We start from the raw sequence: 21188 nt of genomic DNA on the forward strand, positions 1-21188 counted from the left end.
ACATCATTCTAGATGTAAGTGCTACTAGACGATAATCATTGAGGCAGTTTACCATGTTCTTCTTAGGCAGTGGTATAATTGAAGCCTGCTTGAAGCAGGTGGCTATCTCAACCTGCCGAAGCGAGTGGTTAAAGATCTCAGTGAGCATTCCAGCCGGTTGATTAATACAGGTCTGTAGCATTCAGCCAGGTGCCCCATCTGGGCCAGGTTCTTGCTATGGGTTCACGCTGCTGAAGGATGCTCACCCATCAGTCTCAGAGACTAAAATCACATGATCATCAAGGGCCATGGGAGTTTGTGATGGTTTCTCTATGTTTTGACAGTCAAAGCGAGCATAGAATGCATTAAGCTCATCTGGAAGTGAAGTCCTGTTTTCGCCTACGTGGCTTGATTTTACTATATAAGAGGAGATAGCATTCACGCTCTGCCACAACGGTCAAGCATCCTTCATTGTTCAGGTTTAGGCAAGAATTCCCACTTTGTCCATGTGGTGGCTTTCCAGAGTTGTACCTGGACCTCTTGTAATTTCCTTGGTTTAATCACAGCTGAACTGTGACTTTCAAATGATAGTTTGTTGTCTTTACTTGTAATTTTATATTTCCTTTAGACAACTGTGCATCTTTGCAAAGGTTGACTACTTTAATAGATTAAATTAGATCATGTGACCTCAAATCTTGCATTTCCCTTGTGATTTGTTTCCTCCCTAAATCTCACAATTTCATTATTGATCATTTCACCTTTTACTTTTCGTCACGCTGTGGCCTATGTTCAGTTATGGAATCACTTTGTGACAGGAAATGGAGAGCTAGCTTGGAATATGTTACCCACCAGGCTTGTGATGTGGTTTATGGTCTAAAAATGCTGTGTTGCTGCTTTTAATAATATTATCTAGTTGTTGAGAGTGTCTTCCTAAATTCTCAAAAGGAATCGTAAATTGTGTTTGCTGTTTCCTTTTTTTCCTCACAGGATTCATAAATTGGCAATACTGACTCCTGTCATGCACTTTGTTCCTTTCTTCAGCCTTCCATTCCCCAAATACCCAGCCTGAAAATATCTTGCTCTACATTTTAGTGGAATTGGCTTATGTTGCTCATTTTTTAATTTTTGGTATAAGTTCTAGGTATTAGTCAATTTATATATCATATTGTAAACTGCTAATTCTCCTTGTGGAAATTTTCTCCCTTCATTATATATAAATGAAATTTATTCAGATACTAAGTTAGCGCTATATACTGCTTCCATATTGACTACAGAAGGACATTTGGGGTGGTTGTGCAGTATGTATAATACATGCAGCTTGTGAATTAACTCATTCCATTAAATCCATGTTCACACTGAGTAGAACAGCCAGTGGTCCCATTTCTATTTCCCTCATCCCATTTGCTCTGCGGGTTTACTCAATTCTTCAGTAAGCAAAATGAGTGACAAAATTACATTGTTCTAAGTTTTTTGCTTTGTTTCAATTTCAGTCATCGTGATGAAAGAACGAATGTAAAAACGATACATTTCAAATTATTCCCATTATAGCATGGCCTGATGTCACTTGACCTTGGCAAAAAATAATAAGGATATATTGATTGAGAGATTTGTACCACCAGCCTTCTGTGAAGAAAATTGCATTCTTACTATCCCTGTGATTTACAAGTCTCATCCCACATGGTATATTTTTGGAACACTGCAATCCTATTGCAATGCATGCATCTACTGTATTTCAACTAAAGGATCATTTTACAATACCTTTGCAAATTAAACTAATTCTTGTGTTATGTGTGGAAAGTTTAAATCCCTTGACAAGAAACTTCATGGATGTCGATGAGATCAGCTATTGTCAGATATTCTATTAAGAGCCCTTGAGTAGAAATCATGAGGGATAGATTTGTAAATGAAAAGTAACAACAGTTACTGGAGAACTACTGTAAATACTATAAATGGATGGCTACACACTTTAGATAGTGAAAAGGTAGATAATACCAGCTACTGATAATTTGCCTTTTTTAACATTGACTTCAATTGTAATTTTAGTCATTACACTAATAATTAGCCCTCTTGTTTTTACGATTATAAATTATATGGTGTTTAGTGACATATAAGTCATTGAATAGCAGAATAGCTTTGATAATATCCACAATCTGTTCAAAAATTTATAGAAAATTTTATGTAAAGGTAAGTTAACATTTGGATTGATTATTTTTATGATGTCACTTCTGCAGAGTAACTCCTCAGATTAACTTTCCAAAAGTAGTTTCTACACTTATAATTAAATAAAACTGCATTGGAAAATATGGACATTTACGTATTGACCTCAGTATATTTTGTTGTTTTCTGTGTCAGTTATAAATTTAAATAAATGTTTTTATTGGTAAAATATTGTGCATCAAATCCTGATACATAGTTCAGTAAGCCCCATTTGAAAGAATCCTCCAGTCACACCTATAAGAAATATCTCTTGCAACAATAAACAGATGTTATACTTCAGTCTTCTAAACACAAACTGTGTATGTTTTGTGTTTTTACAGTGTTTCTTCGGACTACAGCCAACCTAAGTTAAAGGAATCACAGATGGTGTAGTTTATTAGTTGGATATTTTGGGTGTAAGGAAAAGGGAAATAAATTAGCTTAGTAAACTTGTCCCACGACAAGTTCACATCCTGTTAGACTGTCAAGAGAGCAGTAGGTTAGATCATTCCACTCTCTGAGCTGAAGGAAACAGAATGACAACTAATAACTCCTATGGGAAAATATAGGAAAATGTGGGTAATCATGAAATAAAATAGAGGCAGTTTGAGCTTTATTAACTGAATTCATTGTACTTGGCTCTAGCAATGTGCTAGAGTTGTATTTCTGATCTTTTGGAATTGTTACAACATAAATATATTTTTATATAAAGACTTTAATATTTTAAAATACTGAAAATATATTTATGCTCTATTCTTGGTTGGTGTGGCTGTAACAAAACCCAATTTCCCTCGGGATCAATAAAGTATATCTATCTATCTGTCTATCCAAATAATGCAATCATTGACTTCACCTATTTTTTTGCAGATACGTTTTTCACAGTTAATATTAGAAAGTCTGACTTAAGCAATCAGTAATTAGCAAAACTGATGGAAGGTAATAAACACAAGAGATTCTGCAGATGCTGGAGATCCAGAATAAGGAGTTAATGCTTCTGGCTGAGACCCCTCCATCAGGACTGGAAGGGAAGGGGGAAGAAGCGTGAATAAGAAAGTGGGGAGAGGAGCAAGAGTACAAGTTAGAAGGTGATAGATAAACCAGGTGAGAGGGAAGGGAGGTGGATAGGGGAGGGGGGTTGAAGTGAAATTGAAGTTATTACCCTTTCAAATCTTTACCAAGGTGGTGAGTGTTCATTTTCTGCCAAGTCTACATGAGAAGCATTCAAAATAAAATGATGCATTTTCTAAGGACGAATAATTGCTCTTAATTTTAAAATATGCATTGAATTGAATTGACTCTGTTACTTTCATCATTCACTTACATGAGGAGTAAAAATCTTTACGTTATCTGTCTGTCTAAATGTGCAATGTGCAATTTATAATAAGTAGTATGTACAACAGGATAGTCAATATAAAATAGAAATACAGTTCATTCAGCTTGAGTTAAGCAGTCTGATGGCCTGGTGGAAGAAGCTGTCCCGGAAGCTGGCTGGTCCTGGCTTTTATGCTGCGGTACCGTTTCACGGATGGTAGCAGCTGGAACAGTATGTGGTTGGGGTGACTCAGGTCCTCAGTGATCCTTCAGGCTCTTTTTACACACCTGTCTTTGTAAATGTCCTGAATAGTGGGAAGTTCACATCTACAGATGCGCTGGGCTGTCTGCACCACTCTCTGCAAAGTCCTGCAATTGAGGGAAGTACAGTTCCCATACCAGGCAGTGATGCAGCCAGTCAGAATGCTCTCAATTGTGCCCTTATAGAAAGTTCTTAGGATTTGGGAGCCCATACCAAACTTCTTCAACTGTGTGAGGTGAAAAAGGCACCATACAGTCAGTATGGACCGACCATGTGAGATCCTTCGTGATGTGTATGCCAAGGAACTTAAAGCTGTTTACCCTCTCAACCCCAGATCCATCGATGATAATAGGGCTAAGCCTGTCTCCATTCCTCCTGTAGTCCACAACCAGCTCCTTTGTGTTCATGCAACATTAAGGGAGAGGGAGAATTACCTGGTAGACAAATTATTGTTTCACTAAGCAAAACGCTCTTGTTAGTAAGAATGGGTTGTAAAGATTGAATTTTAATCTATCTTCAGTAAAAAAAAAACATTCGTGTATGTGAAATAGAATTTAGGTAGAATATCTTTTGGTGATTAATATTTAACAAAATATTTCATTTATAGAGAACATTCCAGGATATTTCAATGAATTGTATGCAAGCAAAAATGAAACTTGGTGCTGGGGAATGAATTATATCAGAAGTTCAGCTTGTGGTTGGTTGAGATCATGAGCTATTGACATCACCCAGTGATAATGTATAGATAGAAGCCAAGACAAATGGCTTCAGGCTTTCCAGTGACTTCTGGAGGAAATCATAGCCCTTTGATGGTATCTGATGAGCAATGTGACAGCATTGAAGTACTGGAAAGTTCAAAATAAAACAGTGAGTGTGCATGTGCCACTGAGGGGCACCATCTGCAATGAGATGCCCAAGAAGAGATTTCTTGTGAAACTTAAGGGGTAATAGACAAAGCTGAAGCAGAAGTCAAAGGTGAAGATACACTGGGTATGATTGGATACAATATTATTCAGCATAAGAGGTATTAGAGAAAGAAATTGGAAAATAGATTGAATCCCAAATCAGCTTGGTGATGTGAAGCAAAAAATGAAAGTCAAGTATTTTTCCTTTAATTGGTATTCTTTGACCAAAGTGTATCATGGGTGCAGTGCTCAGACCCTTCCGTTAGTCTTATATTATTTACCTGAGTGTGAATGTTTAGTTCATAAACAACATAAAAATTGGGGATGTTATTGATAGTTGAAAGGATGGTTTCTAGCTATAGAATTATTTTAATGAATCCATGAAATAGCCAAAGCTGTGGCAGGTGAAGTATAGACCATAAGACTTTAACACATACCATAGGAGCAGAATTAGGCCACTCGGTCCATCGGGTTTACCCCACAATTCCATTATGGCTGATATATTATCCCTCTCAATCCCATTCTTCTGCCTTCTCTCCATAACCTTTGACACCCTGACTCAACAAGAACCTGTCAACCTTTGCTTTAAATATACTCAATAACTTGGCCTCCACAGATGACTGTAGCGATGAATTCCACAGAATGGCTAAAGAAATTCCTCCTCAACTCTATTCTAAATGGACGTCCCTCTATTCTGAGGCTGTGCTGTCTGGTCTTAGACTCACCCACAATAGGACACCTCCTTTCTACATCCATTTTGTCTAGGCCTTTCAATATTCAATAGGTTTCAATGAGATCCCCTTGCATTCTTCTAAGCTCCAATGAGTACAGGCCCAGAGCTATCAAATGCTCCTCATATGTTAACCCTTTCATTCCTGGAATGATTCTCATGAACCTTCTGTGGATCCTCTCCAATGCCAGCATATCTTTTCTCCAATAGGAGCTCAAAACTGCTTGCAATACTCCAAGTGCACTCTGACCAATGCCTTTAAAGCTTCGACATCATATTCTTGCTCTTATATTCTAGTCCTCTCAAAATAAATACTAACATTGCATTTACCTTCCTTACCATCAACTCAACCTGCAGGTTAACCTTTACAGAATCTTACACAAGAGCTCTCAGGTCCCATTTCACCTCAGAGTTTTGAATTTTCGCCCCATTTAGAATGCTTTTATTCCTTCTACCAAGGTGCATGATATGATCATACACTATCTTTGTAACATCTGTAAACTTGACCACAGAGCCATTAATTCTGTCATCTAAATTGTTGACATATAACATGAAAAAAAGTGGTCCCAATATCAGTCCCTGCAGAACACCACTTGTCACTGGCAGCCAACCAGAACAGGCCCTCTTTATTCCAACTCTTTGCTTCCAGCCAGTCAGTCAATCTTCTATCCATGCCAGTATCTTTCCTGTAATACCATGGGTTCTTATCATGTGCGGCAACTTGTCGAAGGCCTTCTGAAAATCCAAGTTAGTAATATCCACGTACTCTCCTTTGTCTACCCTGCCTGTTATTTCCTCAAAAATTTCTAATAGATTTGTCAGGCAAGATTTCCCTTAAGGAAACAATGCTGACTTTGGCCTACTTTATTATGTGCTTCCAAGTATCCCGAAACTTCATTCTTAATAATGGGCTCCAACATCTTCTTAACTCCAAAGTCAGGCTAATTGGCCTATAACTTCCTTTTTTCTGCCTCCTTCCCTTCTTATAGAATGGAGTGCTATTTTCAATTTCCTAGTCCTCCAGAACCATTCCAGAATCTAGTGATTCTTGAATGATCATTTCAAATGCCTCCACAAATCTCTTCAGCTACCTCTTTCAGAATTCTGCGGTGTTGTCCATCTGGTTCAGTCCTAGAAAATATAAGTTCTTTGATTAGGAGAGTAAATTCCTGTGAAATACTAAGACAACAGGTAGACAACATAGTTAAAAAGACTTCTGGAATGCTTGCCTTCATTAGTTGGGGCATTGAATATAAGAGCAAGGAAATTATGGCACAACTATTTAAATCATAGTTAGGCCAGAGCTGAAGTACTGGTTGCTACATTATAGCAAGGATGTGATTGCACTAGAGAGAGTGCGCTGATGATTCATCATGGGGTTAGGAGTAAGTATGAGTTCTAATAGGGACACAGACATAGACATCCAGACGTGAGGACATGGTCGAGAAGATTAACACAGACGTGCTGTGGTAAAAGTTGAGTCAAAGGCCAGAATTTGAAAGTGCTATTGTGAGTAATGGAGGAGATTCACTTACTGTGGACATAGTGATTTATGTTATCATCTGTTAATGCCACTTTAGTTTTTCAGGATTTGGGCAGCACTTGGGTCTTTCTCTGCCTGACATGTAATTGCAGAGGGATCAACTCACTGTCCTATGCTGATCACTTGTTGCTTCTAGAGGCATGGAACATTTTGCAACGGTGTCACCATTAACTCTGCATACTGTATGTACGTTATTCAGAAAGTATTCTCAGAAATTGTGAATGACTTTTAAAATGTTGCCTTCAATTCCATTTAGACACTTCTGAAAAAATGAATAATCCATCTGAGCATAACATCACAAGAAAAAGAAAGAAGGGAGATGAGACTGGAGAGCCTTCTCTAGTCAAAAAATGCAGAAAGGTAATGCAAGAAATTTGATGAGTCTTTTGGGTGATTTATTATTTGGTGGCAAATTGTTTTACTTATTAAAAATATATTATCTAGTTATGGAGAACTTATGCTGAATACCATTGAAGCTATTGCACATAGATCACGCCAGCAGTCGAAATATTGTTCGCCCTTGATCAAACAGGTGCTAACCTGACTAGATTCCTTGAAAATGTCGAAATCACGAACCAATCTTCAATTCCAGGTTTGTTTCTTAAGATTGGAAATAATGTTCAAGGCTGAACTAAGTTAACATTCTTACTTATTGTTGGAAAAGCAAGAGTGCCCCAAACTATCTTAATATTCTTTGGTAATGTGCCCAAATACCACTTGTTTGTTAGAGGTATGCAGCATGGACTGTACTTGAGACCTCAGACACAGAAAAAGGACCAGTAGATTTTATTCTTGTAGAAGATGATGAGAGAATGTACTGAACAGAATGATGGCATTGATCACAAGTTCTTTCAAATAAGGAAATGTAATATGCATATAGACTTATTAAGGGGGAAAAAATCGATTGGAAGTTCCTTTTATATACCAAAGAATTTAGGGCCAGAAATTACATTGCACAGTTAAAGAAAATCAGCATGATAGGTTAGGACTGAACAGAATTTTGCACAAGGAATAATGTCATTTGAAGTAGACCTGATATGGAAATTTTGTGGAAGGAACGAGCAATGCTTAGACATATTCATACTCTTCATTGCCATTTTTAATTAATTATTGGAATCAATGCAGGCATTCCAAATTGAAGGTGGATTAGAGTATGACGTGGTAAGCAATCGACAGCAACAGATTGATGTTTAGTATGTTGAAAGATTATTTTCCATGATGAAGATCCCCATGTATGCAGGCTACAACTTCTAATGACTTCGTGACTAACACCAAATTAATTGCTCTTGTGACTCTTGAGCTGCCATTGCTAATGTGAAAAGAATTTCAAGAATAATTTAATAGTTAGTCAGCTTTGAGGCATCCTGAAATTGTCAAAGATGCACATTCTTTCTCAGCTAATCACAAATATTGCCCAATTAGTGCGTGCATCTAATATGCAAATCAAACTGACATTTTGCACAATATTTTCCAATTGAATAAATTTAATAGAACTATGTTTGATTGTTACAAAGTTTATGAGCCCTCTTAAATGAAATAGAATAGGCTGAGGTAATTCTGAAGAACATAGCTAGAGGAATTCATAAGAAAAATTGTAACCCCTGAAATGAAAGGAAATGATTGAATTCATGACTGTCAATAAACAAAACATTATTAATTGCCAAAGCAGTGTTAATTGTTACAGCTAAAGTATATTCTAAAATAAATTACAACCAATTTTATTAAATTGAAATAGTTTTCACATGTTGCATCCATTTTGAGGGCCATTCCTGCTTCTTGATGTGCAGAGGCTTTACTCATTGAGGTCACTCATGAGCCACGACCATGTTGAAAGTATGGGACTGATAGTATTGATTATTCTTCAACCTTCCCCTCTCTGAGGCAGAATGTTCTGTCCTCAGTAAGGGCCTCACCTTTCTCCCCCTGCGCCCACACCTCAGTGAGTTCCGTGCCCGCCATGACGCTGAGCTCTTCTTCTGCTGCCTCCGCCTTCGTGCCTGCTGCTTTGGCAAGGACTCTCCACCCCACACCGATGACCTCTTCTCCTGTCTTCAACACTCCTCCTCTTCCTGACATCCTGCTTTGGTCTTCTGCCTGCTCCAGATCTTTTCATTGCCAACTGCCAATGGGACATCAACTGTATTGATGACATCTCTCCAATTCCAACCGCACTCCTTCCAAATGCTCTGCTCTCCACTCCACTGCCTCCGCACCAATCCTAACCTCACCATCAAACCCGCAGATAATGGGGTGCTGTGGTAGTCTGACGGACTGACCTCTCCCTTCCCGAAGCCTGGGTCTTCCTCATACTTACCCCTTGAAAAGGACCCCACGAAGGAGCACCAGGCCATTGTGTCCCATACCATCACCGACCTTATTAATTCTGGGGATCTCCCATCCACTGCCACCAACCTCATAGTTCCCTCACCCAACACGTCTCGATTCTACCTCCTACCCAAGATCCACAAACCTGCCTATCCAGGTAGACCCATTGTTTCTGCTTGTTCTTGCCCCACTGAACTCTTATCTGCATACTTTGACTCTGTTTTATCTCTTGGTTTAATCTTTTCCTACCTACATCCATGACACTTACCACGACCTTGACCTCTTCAATGATTTCAAGTTCTCTGGGCCCAATCATCTTATTTTCACTATAGATGTCCAGTCCCTCTACATCTCCATCCCCCAACAGGAAGATGTCAAAGCTCTCCATTTCTTTCTGGGCACCAGACCCAACCAGTTCCCCTCTACCACAACTCTCTTCCTTCTGGCAGAACTTGTCTTCAATCTTAATAATTTCTTCTTTAGCTCCTCCCACTTCCTTCAAACAAAAGGGGTAGCCATGGGTCCCAGCTACGCCTGCCTGTTTGTCGGCTACATAGAACAGTCTATGTTCCAAGCCTTCACTAGCATCACTCTCCAGCGTTTCCTACACTACGTCGACGACTGCATTGGTGCGCCTTCCTACACGCATGCAGACTGGTCGGCTTCATCAACTTTGCCTCCAACTTCCACCCTGCTCTCAAATACCTGGTCCTTTTCCGACACTTACCCCACTTTCTAACTCTGACTCATCTTTCTTCTCCAGTCCTGCTGAAGGGTCTCGGCCCGAAATGTTGTCTGTACTCTTTTCTATGGATGCTGCCTGACCTGCTGAGTTCCTCCAGCATTTTGTGTGTGTTGCTTGGATTTCTAGCATCTGCAGATTTTCTCTTTGTGGTAGTGATTATGTTTATATTTTACAGCAAACAGATTTTTTTACAGACGTATTAATAGAGGAACAACCTGAAGCATGTCCACCTAAAAAGAAGAAGAGAAAAAAGGTAAGTAAAAGATGAAAATAAATGAGTGTGTATGGAAACACTCAAATCCCTCTGTACATGAGAGTCAGTTCTGCTTATTCAACCTTCTGCTGCTTAAGCCCTGGCATCTCCATCACCCTCTTGGCCTCCATATTTGCCATCAGTGTCAGTGACTTCACTTCCATAGTCTTGTATCTTTCTAAGCCTAACATCATCTTCAGAAACTGCTCCTATGGGTCCCTCTCGCCCAACTATAATTGTACTTTTTCCCCTTTAATTCTTTATGATTTCCTTGTCATCCAATTCTGTTTACTTCTGTCACAAAGCTTCCTGTGTGAATTCCTTCTCCATTCTTAGCACTGAAGCTTAGCCAATTCGCAGACTAGACTTTCCAGGCCTGTAAGCACAAGGTTGTTATTCCAATCTGACCATTTTGCCCAGTTAAATGCAGTCACCTGTATTATGCACCCATTTCATCCAATGTTTTCCAGCATGTGGGACAGCTCTGAAATTTTGCAGTTTAGCTATCTTAATGAAGCTTTTACATTCCAATAGTTTTGTCTATTCCTAAACTAGCACGTAATGTTTGGAGTTCTCCAGTGGTAGGGCTTGATTCTCCTGCCTACCCTCTGCTTCATTGTTATTATTCATGGGTATTATTAGATTCCAAATCCATATCGACAAGCTTTCCAATAATGCTATTGACCCCAGCCATGGCTGCAGAGCATAGTTCTGTAACTGGATAGTTGGAAGACTATTTTTGCTATAAGTAGCCCATCCTTCAAAATATTCTTTAAGCTTCTGTATCTATGGATGTTCTGACAGCAAGGTGAGCCAACAGCAGTTTCTCTTTTTCTGGGCAAATCCCTCCATTTACTTGTCAAATTAAGAACTTTAAGAACTAATGTGGGGGAGCATTGCCATGCATCCTCTTGTTTGAGAGACATAATTTATTTAATTGTGATTTCCAAACTTGTCATCTCAAAATGTTTGCTATATTAGGAATGAGGCTGGGGGTAATCAATGTGGTCTTTAATTGTGCTTCTCCAAAGTTGGTAATTTTAATTTGTGTTGTTTGTAAACATAGAAGATCTCGGATGTTCTTGCAAAATCTGCTCCAACACCTGCTACCCCTGCTGATTTGCAGAAAATGATCACCCAGTACTTCCAAAGTGAACGTTCAGTAATAGAACTTGAGGAGCTGAAAATACCAGGTATGGAAAACATCTCCTTAAGCATAAAATAACACTTTCACCCATTGAAGACCATTATTTCTGCAAAAAGAGGAACTTAACTTTTGATGACCTAGTCAGGACATGTTTCAAATATTCAACATGAAATGGATTCCTTTGAATGTACTGTACTTCCTACCTTCAGCAGCCAGAAACTGGACTAATGTCATGAATATTAGTACCCACTGAAGATCATATTTTTTATTCATAACATTTTCTTAAGCCACTTTATGTATAGGAACTTGAAAACATTATAAGTTGGACCTGTATTATTCCATATGGTTTCTCAAGCATGCTATTTAATAATATTGTGGCTGATCAAATCTTAGCCTTCTGCCAATTCCCCATTACTCTCAACTCTGCTATAGTCCATAAATCTGTCTTTCTCAGTCCTGAATAAATTCTGTGACTCAGTCTCCGTGAAAGGTGTCAAAGATGACCCTCTGAGACAAGTTCTCTGCTTTAAATAGGTGATTCCTTACTCCGACACTTCAAGTTATAGATTCTTCTGTGAAATAACATCCTCTCAGCATCTTCCCTGTTGAATCTTTTATATTTCAATAACATTACCTCTCTTTAAATATGAAGACCTAAACCATTCTCAGTACTCTAGGTGCCGTCTCATCATGTGCAGTTCTTGTAAGACCTGCTTCTCTTCTGTACTCCTTTTGCAATAAAAATCTACATTACATTTGTGTTTCTGTTTTGTATGTGCACACTGACTTTGCGTTTTGTGTAAAAAGACACCAAGATCCCTCTGTACAGCAGCATTGCGTGATCTTTGCCTTTGCTGTTTACCCTACCAATAGGATGACCTCCCAATTTCCCATGCACACCTCATCTGCCAAGTTTCTCCTCATTCATTCATCTATTCCCTTTGGAGATCCTTTGTGGAGTTACAACTTGCTTTCCGTGTGTCTTTAGTTCACCTGCAATTCCAGTTGCAACTGCACAACCAGCCAAAATTATGGATTCCTGCCTGAGCCCACACTGTGTGGACTCCTGTCTGGTTTGGTTCCAATCCCTACTGTGGACCCTGGTTCTGGCCCACACTTGCCAAAATTCTAAAAGGACCTTGTATCCACAGGTACCTGATCATACTCTGCTAATGCTTGCTCTGAAAGTACAATTTGAAGTGAAACAGTAGGTAAATCTTGCAAGCGGGCAGATCTACGAATAACGAGTGAGTGGAAAACAGGGACGTGGTTCAACAGTATTCTCTGTGGTGCTTTATCAAATGCTTTTTGTTAATCCAAGTCCACTACATCCATATGTTCCCTTTTATTAATGCTGTTTGTTTTGTTTTCAAACAAATCCATTACAGCAATTTCCCTTTCACTAACCCATTATAATTGATTACTGTTTTGTGTTTTTTTTCTCATTTGTATATTTTTTTACTACTGCTTCCTTAACAAAAGATTCCAGCATTTTCTCAAACAGGTGTTAGACAGATGAGCCTATAATTTCCCTTTTTTCCCCCTTTTTCATTATTTGAATAGGTCATTACGTTTGTGATTTCCGATCCACAGGATGGTTCCAGAATTTAGTAACAAACCAGAGCATCCATCATGTCTGCAGCCATTTCTTTCTAAGATCCCTTGATGTAGAGCATATAGTCATGGGAACTTGTTATGCTAGATATTTACCTGGTACTGTTTTTCAGTAATAATTAATTTAGTAACTTCTTGCCTTTTGCCCTTTGGTTTCCAACCAATGTATTTTGCTATGAAGCAGGTTAAGAACAAGTCCCTGACATTTCTGTTATTTAATGCCCAATCTCATCATTAACTTCTTTAATTAGTCATAGATGGATCATCCTCGTGTAAAGTCTTTATTGTTCATCTGTAGTTTATTCAGAATTATGAAATATTTCCTTAAATATCAGTGTCTGCTGATTTGTGATTTTACTTTTTACTCTGTATTCCCACTTCACTATTGCTAACTCTACTTTTCTTTCTTGATCTAAGTTCAAGGCAAAGTTTCGTTTCAAAGTCTCCAATTGTGAAATTTACCGTAAAACCTTATAAATTTCACTGAATGCACCGCTGGCTCTTGTAATCTCTCTTTGTATTTTGGAGTTCCAATACAATTCTGGTAACACCATTCTCTCCTTGTGGTGTTGTAACTTTTTACAAATAAAAATGGCGGAGGCGTTTTATGTTTTTAGCGACTCATTTATTGTACTCCAAACACTAAACACAAAGTGCAGTGAAAGTACGTCATCACATTAGACCAGCCTCTTAAAGTGAATCCCAAATCAATGTCGATATTATGTGATTTTTTTTTAAAAGTTCAGGTTTATTTTGTTAGTCATGACGCTTTTATTTCTGTTGTTTTTTTAGATTCTTGCTTTCTTAAGAGCAATGATCTCACGCATACTCCATCCTCCTATCTTAAACAAGGTAAGTCGGTTATTGCGCTATAAATTTCTGTACGTTATACCACAAGTTCAGTCAATTTATTTTTTTCTCATCTGCATTCTTGTTATTACCTGAGAACTTGAAATCAGTTTGAGAAAATATAGTCTTCTGTTACAGAACAGGCAGAATGGCAGAGATCAAAGTGTCCAAAGCAACACAATGGAAAAACATTACCACATTGACTAATATTTATGTCTTCAGCAATTAGGAATTTTTCAGAAGTACGCTAACTGGTTGATAAGAGGAGTGTAGAAATAACATTAGGTCATTCAGTGAAATGATGTTGGACAGTGACTCTTCAAATACTAACATTTCCCACATGCACTAATACAGTTAACTATATTTATTAATTTATTAATTTCAGATTAAAAGTTAACAATTAACCACCATTTCGGGTGTGTTCGGCATTTTTAGTACATGGTGTCATAGCATTTGTCTTGAGAAAGGCTTCCCTTTCAAGAACATCTAGTATGTCTTCTTCAGAAAATGGGCCTTCCCTTCCACTACTATTGATGCTTCCCCCACCCACATTTCCTCCATTTCCCACTTATCTGCCCTCTTCGCCCCACTGCCCCTGCAACATGTAAGGGATAGTGTTCCCCTTGTCATCACCTATCACCCTAAGAGACTCCGTATTAAATACATCACTCTCCACAACTTGCACCATTTTCAACTGGGTCCTGCCACCAGGCACATCTTTACCCTCACCATCCCCCTCCACCCTTTCCATTTTCCAAAGGGATCACTCTCTACATGACGTCCCTTGTCCACTCATTCCAGCCCACAGATCTCCCTCCTGGCACTTATTCCTGGAAGTATGACAAGTGCTACACCTGCCTCCTCACCACCATTCATTGCCCAAAACAATCCTTACAAGCTGAGGCAGTCTGGCAGAGTCATTTATTGAAATCAGTTCTCTCACGGTGGCCTTCTCTACATTACTGAGACCTGACACAAACTGGGGGACCCATTCATCGAGAACTTTAATCTGTCTGCAAGAGTAGCCAGGATCTTTCGATGGCCACCCATTTCAACTTAGTTTCTCATTCTCACACTAACATGTCTGTCCATGGCCTCCTCTATTGCCAGGATGAAGCCAAGTGCAGACATCTCCTATCCTATCTGGGCAGCCTTGAACCTGATGGCATGAACATTGGTTTCCCTAACATCTGGTAACCTCTCTGTTTTACCCTCATATTTGTTTGTTTCTACCATTCTGGTGACACTAACATCTTTCTTTTTCCCTGCCCTCAGGACTTGCCCATCACCTCCTAAGGTTCCCCAGCTCCGTCCCTTTATTCCATGGTCCACTGTCCTCTCTAATCAGATTCCTTCTTCTTCAACCCTTTACCTTTTCCACCTTTCTGCTCCCAGCTTTTCGCATCATCCCACCCATCTACCTTTCCACCCCACCTGGTCTCACCCGTCACCTGCCAGCTTATACTCCTCTCCCTCCACGCACCTTCTAATTCTAGCTTAGAAACATAGAAAACCTACAGCACAATACAGGCCCTTCAGCCCACAAAGTTGTGCCGAACATGTCCCTACCTTAGAAATTACCTAGGGTTACCCATAGCCCTCTATTTTTCTAACTCCATGTACCTATCCAAAGGTCTCGTAAAAGACCCTATCGTATCCGCCTCCACCACCGTTGCCAGCAGCCCATTCCACGCACTCACCACTCTCTGCATAAAAAACTTACCCCTGACATCTCTGTACCTACTCCCAAGCAGCTTAAACCTGTGCCCTCTTGTCGCAGCCATTTCAGCCCTGGGGTAAAAGCCTCTGACTATCTACATGATCAATGCCTGTCATCATCTTGTACACCTCTATCAGGTCACCTCTCACCCTCCGTCGCTCCAAGGAGAAAAGGCTGAGTTCACTCAACCTGTTTTCATATGGCATGCTCCCCAATCCAGGCAACATCCTTGTAAATCTCCTCTACACCCTTTCTATGGTTTCCACATCCTTCTTGTAAGGAGGCGACCAGGACTGAGCACAGTACTCCAAGTGGGGTCTGTCCAGGATCCTATATAGCTGCAACATTGCCTCTCGGCTCTTAAATTCAATTCCACGATTGATGAAGGCCAATACACCGTACGCCTTCTTAACCACAGAGTCAACCTGTGCAGCTGCTTTGAGTGTCCTATGGACTCGGACCCCAAAATCCCTCTGATCCTCCACACTGCCAAGAGTCTTACCATTAATACTATTATATTCTGCCATCATATTTGACCTACCAAAATGAACCACCTCACACTTGACTGGGTTGACCTCCATCTGCCACTTCTCAACCCGGTTTTGCATCCTATCAATGTCCCGCTGTAACCTCTGACAGCCCTCCACACTATCCACAACACCTCCAACCTTTGTGTCATCAGCAAACTTAGTAACCCATCCCTCCACTTCCTTATCCAGGTCATTTATAAAAATCATGAAGAGTAAGGGTCTCAGAACAGATCCCTGAGGCACACCAGTGGTCACCGATCTCCATGCAGAATATGGCCCGTCTACAACTACTCTTTGCCTTCTGTGGGCAAGCCAGTTCTGGCTTCTGTCCCGTTCCTTTCCAGTCCTTGTTAAGGACCTTAGCTTGTAACGTCAACTGTTTATTTCTTTTAATTAGATGCTGCACGAACCTGCTGAGTTCCTCCAGCATTTCATTTGTGTTACACAGACTTGTATCTTCTAGTTCTGACCCTTTAGTTAATAGGACCAGTTTCTCTATACATTATGCATTTCCCTGGAGTGTATTTAACTTCCTTAACATATCAGTTATCCATGTTAAGATCAGAAATATTTTCTGCCATCCTGTCTCTCCTCCATTATCCTGTTCAATGACATAACCTTTGCAATTCTGCTTGCATCTCTCTAATGAAAGCTGGAAGATTGCTACCGAAAGCTTCATTTCCTAACCTAATAGCAATTGTCTGTGGAGAGCTCTGTATAGTTTATACTTGCTGAAAATGTCAAAACATCTGCCCGTGTACTAGGTTAGCACAATGTCAATTCCCTTATAGTGTCATCGAGTAATACAGCATGGAAACAGACCCTTCAGCTGGTCATTGTCTTCTGGTTCCAGTCGCCCATGTTCAGCCTGTAACCCTCCAGGTCCCTCCCCTCCATGTACTGTAACTATTCAAATTGTTCTTGAAAGCCCCACTTCTAGTCTCCTCAACCATTTCTCTGACAGCTCATTCCAGGTACTCAGTACGCTCTTGGTAAAAAAGTTACCTCTCAAACCATGGTAAGACTTACAGTAAATGGCAGGGCACTGAGGAGTGCAGTGGAACAGAAGCATCTGGGAATAATTTGGCATATTGACCGTAATAAATCAGGGCAGCGAGTACAGGAGTTGGGATGTTATGCTGAATTTGTGTAAGACATTAGTGAGGCTGAATTTGTGCAGTTCAGGTCAAATTGAAAAAGAGCAGAGAAAATTTACAAAGATGTTGCTGGGACTTGAGGAGCAGATTATAGGAAAGGTTGAATAGGTTAGGACTTATATTCCCCTGAGCAAAGGAGAATGAGAGAAGATCTTAAAGAGGCATACAAATTTATGAGGGTTATGCGTGCAGGCTTTCTTCCATCAGCTTGGGTGAGACTAGAACTGGAAGTCATGGATATAGGTTGAAAGGTGAAGTATTTAAGAGGAATCGAGTGGGAACTTCTTCACTCGGGTTGGTGCAACTGTGGAACAAGCTGTCATTGAAACTAATAGATGCAGGTTCAGTTGTGTCTCAGATATTAATAATATGCTGCCATTTGTTGCCTTCTGGTGATGTCTCCTATTTTCAACCCCAATTAAGAAAATATTTAGAACAATAGGTATAACTATTTATGTAGAGATTTTTTTTATGAGTGAAGCTTAACATGAGATTTTATAGAAAGAGTCGTATGAAAATATTTGTTCTGCTCGGGTCATTTTTTAGCATTTAACATGCTGGAAAGTTTCTAAGCCTCAATTTGTCATTGTCTTCTCTTGGGAAAAGCAGATGCCCTGTCTGCAAGCTCCAAATGCTGAATTTCTGAAGCGACAAGAGCAATAAACAACCTCAAAAGATGTTGTTTTTCCCTGAATGTCCATTGGACTGAAGTCATCGCTTGGTTATTAATAAGGGTTGCAGCTGTTATCTATTGCACACTGCTCAGCATAGACACAGATTTATTTGAAACAATTCAACAACATTGCCGTGGTTTTAAATTGAGTTGTATTTTTGTCTACAAGTTTTGCTAATGTAAGAAAAATCAAACATACCATTGCTCTGACATCTGGGTACTGTTGCTGTGTAAATTGAGACTTGGAATAAATGTTTGCTGTTCTACTTTGTGGTTGAAATGAACACAAGTATGAAGGCTACTGATGTTCACAGCATCTTAAAATGCTGAATGCTTTCTCACGTATGTTACTTTGAATTAGGAAATTTTGGATTGCTTTAAGTAATGTACCTAAATTATTAGTAGGATTCAATAGTTTCAATCAATAGGTACATTTAATGTCAGAGAAATGTATACAATATACATCCTGAAATTCTTTTTTTCGCAAACATCCGCGAAAACAGGAGTGCCACAAAGAATGAGTGACAGTTAAAACGTTAGAACCACAAAGAACCCCCCAGCTCCCCCTCCCACGCGTAAGCAGCAGCAAAGCAATGACCCCCCACCAACAGAAAAAAGCATCGCCCCCCCCCCACTGAGCACTCAAGTGTGCAGCAAAGCATCAATAAAGACACAGACTTGCAGTACCCCAAAGTCTACTCTTTCTCTGGGTAGTTCAACATACCACAGTGTCTGTCTGTCTCTGTCTCTGTCTGTCTCTCTCTCTCTCTCTCTCTCTCTCTCCCCTCCCTCCCCCCCCCCCCGAATAAGGGAAAAAGAGGTGTCCTCGTTTCACAACGAGATTTATGATGTTAAAAGTCTGTTGTGTCACTTTTTCCGAGCTCTGTGCCCAAAAAACTTGGGTCTCCGGGCACACAACCAGCAGCCAGCTCGCTGCTTTCAATCTTCCGTATACTCCCATGAACATCAGGCGGCAGCACCAGCCTTGAATCGGCCCGCCTCCAGAGCCACAAAAATCTGACACCCTGAAGGCACACTGGTCTTCCAGGCTGCGTCCTTGGCATATCGAAAGCGGCCGGTCGTGAGGCTCTTAGAGTTGGTCCCATTCCCGCAAAGAACCGAAGTCAGCGTGTAACTCCAGGTCAGGGTCTTCAAAAGAACCTTGAAAGGGGAAAAAACAGATATCAACGATAGAAGTAGAGTTGTTCCAGAAAACGCAAGCAAAGGATTGGCTGTTAGGCGCCATCGTCTCCTAAGCTCCATGCTCTGTTCAAATGTAATGTGACAAATAAGTGACAAAAGTTGATTTGAGGCCTTAACTATTTTTAGAATTTTCTCGTGGAGCACAGAAACAGGCCCCTTTGCTCCACCTAGTCACAACTGTTATTCTGTCTAGTTCCATCAATCCAGACCCAGACCACAGCCCTCCATATCCCTTCCGTTCATGTACTTCTCTAAACTTCCCTTAAATGTTATAATCAAACTCACATGCACCGCTTCCATGGGTAGCTCATTCCACACTTGCACCACCTTCTGAATGAAGAAGTCCTTCCTCAGGTTCTCCTTAAGTACTTCACCTATCACCCTTAACCTATGACCTCTAGTTTTAGTTGCACCCAACCTTAGTGGAAAAATCCTGCTTGCATTAACCCTATCTGTACCCCTCATAATTGTGTATAGCTCTATCAAATTTCCCCTCATTCTCCTATGCTCCAGGGAATGAAGTCCTAATTAAGAAAAAGTAAATTTTTAAGCATATGTTATAGTACTGCATTTTTGTTTGGGATTTAAACAAGCTATGGATACATCTTCCCATGTTTTATGAGTTTCACAATTGTCCTCGGCAAGCAATTTATAGAGCATGTTGATAGGTATTCGTTTCCTTCTAGTTTGCCCCAAGTGGGTGAAGTTGTCCAAGAACCACACCCAGAATAAATCTGTGCTGATGTTGATAATATGCAGCTCTGCCCTCCGAGCGCTCGAAATGATCAGGTAAAGGTAGACATTTATTGACCTTTGGGCATCCAAAGCACTTCACAGATTGACTAATTATACATGTTTGCCTGAAGTGCGGCATGCTCTTTTTATCAAAGTTCTGCTAATATTAATGATATGTTAATCTTTCTTGATGGTATTGAGTGAGGAATAAACCTTAGCAAAGACTGAGGGAGGGCTGCAATGTTCCTCTTCAATCTTCACTAAGAGCACTACAGAGCACTATGTCTCGCTGAGAAAAGAGCTCATTCACAACAATATCATGTAGTTGTACTGAATAAAAATGCCAGCCAACAATACAGTCTTCATTCTGCAATAATGTTTACCTTAAGCTCTTCTAATTCAGCGGCACAAGTGTAACCGCTGAGCTTAGGTTTTACAAACTACACCTAAAAGTTTTTCTATTTCTTCCTTGAAAGTCCAATCCAATTCTCCTGTAATGTCAATTACTTATAATACATATAAAATAAAAGTAAACAGCTAATATTTGTTTTTTTTTTACTGTCAACTCTTCATGAATACCTGATGGCTTACAAAAGCAGATTAAATTCCATATGATTCTTTATTCACTACTGTAAGAGTTACCTTGACAAAATCGGGTCTAATTGCATGTCTGGAGATTGTGACTTAATGGTGGCATTTAGATGAGTTTTGAAGCTAATTTTGCTCTCGGAGTTACTGCTTCACTCCTGTTGAAACAGTGACCCTCTTGTCTCACTAGTACCATCAGGCAGAGGGTGCAGTAGTCTTGGGTACTATGCCACCAGGTTCATGAGCAGTTGTTGCCCTAAAACCGTTGGGCTCCTGGACTGTCATGGATGGCTTCAATAACCTCAGCACTGAACTAACTACACAGCCTGTAGACGGACGTTCAGGGAATCTGCCTTTGTTACGTATGGATTTTCGTGGATTCTGTTGTACTGCTTTACTTTCCTGTGGGTGCCCACAAGAAAATGAATCTCAAGGTTGTATACAAACTTTGATAAATAAATTCACTTTGAACTTTGTTGCCCATATGTTGAGTACAACAAAAAAATTCTTGGCCCTAGTTTCTTCTTAAATATGAGCCAAATTTTGCTGCATATGCTTTTTTGCCCCACCTACCAGTATTTATAACACAAATAACCAAGTGTCCTGCTCTTAGGTTATCAGAGAACTTTGCTGAATGAAAATCTCTTGGGTCTGCCAGGGCCCCATGACATCATAGGGTCACACAAGTAGATGAGAACAGGCTGTGTCCACAAAACAGCTGTG

At 39.9% G+C, this 21188-nt stretch overlaps 1 protein-coding gene across 4 annotated transcripts in view; it reads left to right on the forward strand.

The window, feature by feature from the left end:
- Positions 1-21188, forward strand: part of cmss1 (cms1 ribosomal small subunit homolog) — a 129695-nt gene that overhangs the window by 100526 nt on the left and 7981 nt on the right. For 3 of the 4 annotated variants that reach the window (XM_063050521.1, XM_063050520.1, XM_063050524.1), the window contains 5 exons: positions 7183-7286; positions 10172-10249; positions 11316-11442; positions 13803-13862; positions 19829-19931. In XM_063050521.1, the coding sequence (XP_062906591.1) occupies positions 7197-7286; positions 10172-10249; positions 11316-11442; positions 13803-13862; positions 19829-19931 (458 nt within the window). In that variant the 5' untranslated portion in view covers positions 7183-7196. Of the gene's footprint in view, positions 1-3042; positions 3277-7182; positions 7287-10171; positions 10250-11315; positions 11443-13802; positions 13863-19828; positions 19932-21188 lie in introns of all 4 variants that reach the window. The other variant, XM_063050522.1, reaches the window with a different exon arrangement.

Source organism: Mobula hypostoma, chromosome 6 (genome assembly GCF_963921235.1).
Source record: "Mobula hypostoma chromosome 6, sMobHyp1.1, whole genome shotgun sequence".
Lineage (NCBI taxonomy): Eukaryota > Metazoa > Chordata > Chondrichthyes > Myliobatiformes > Myliobatidae > Mobula > Mobula hypostoma.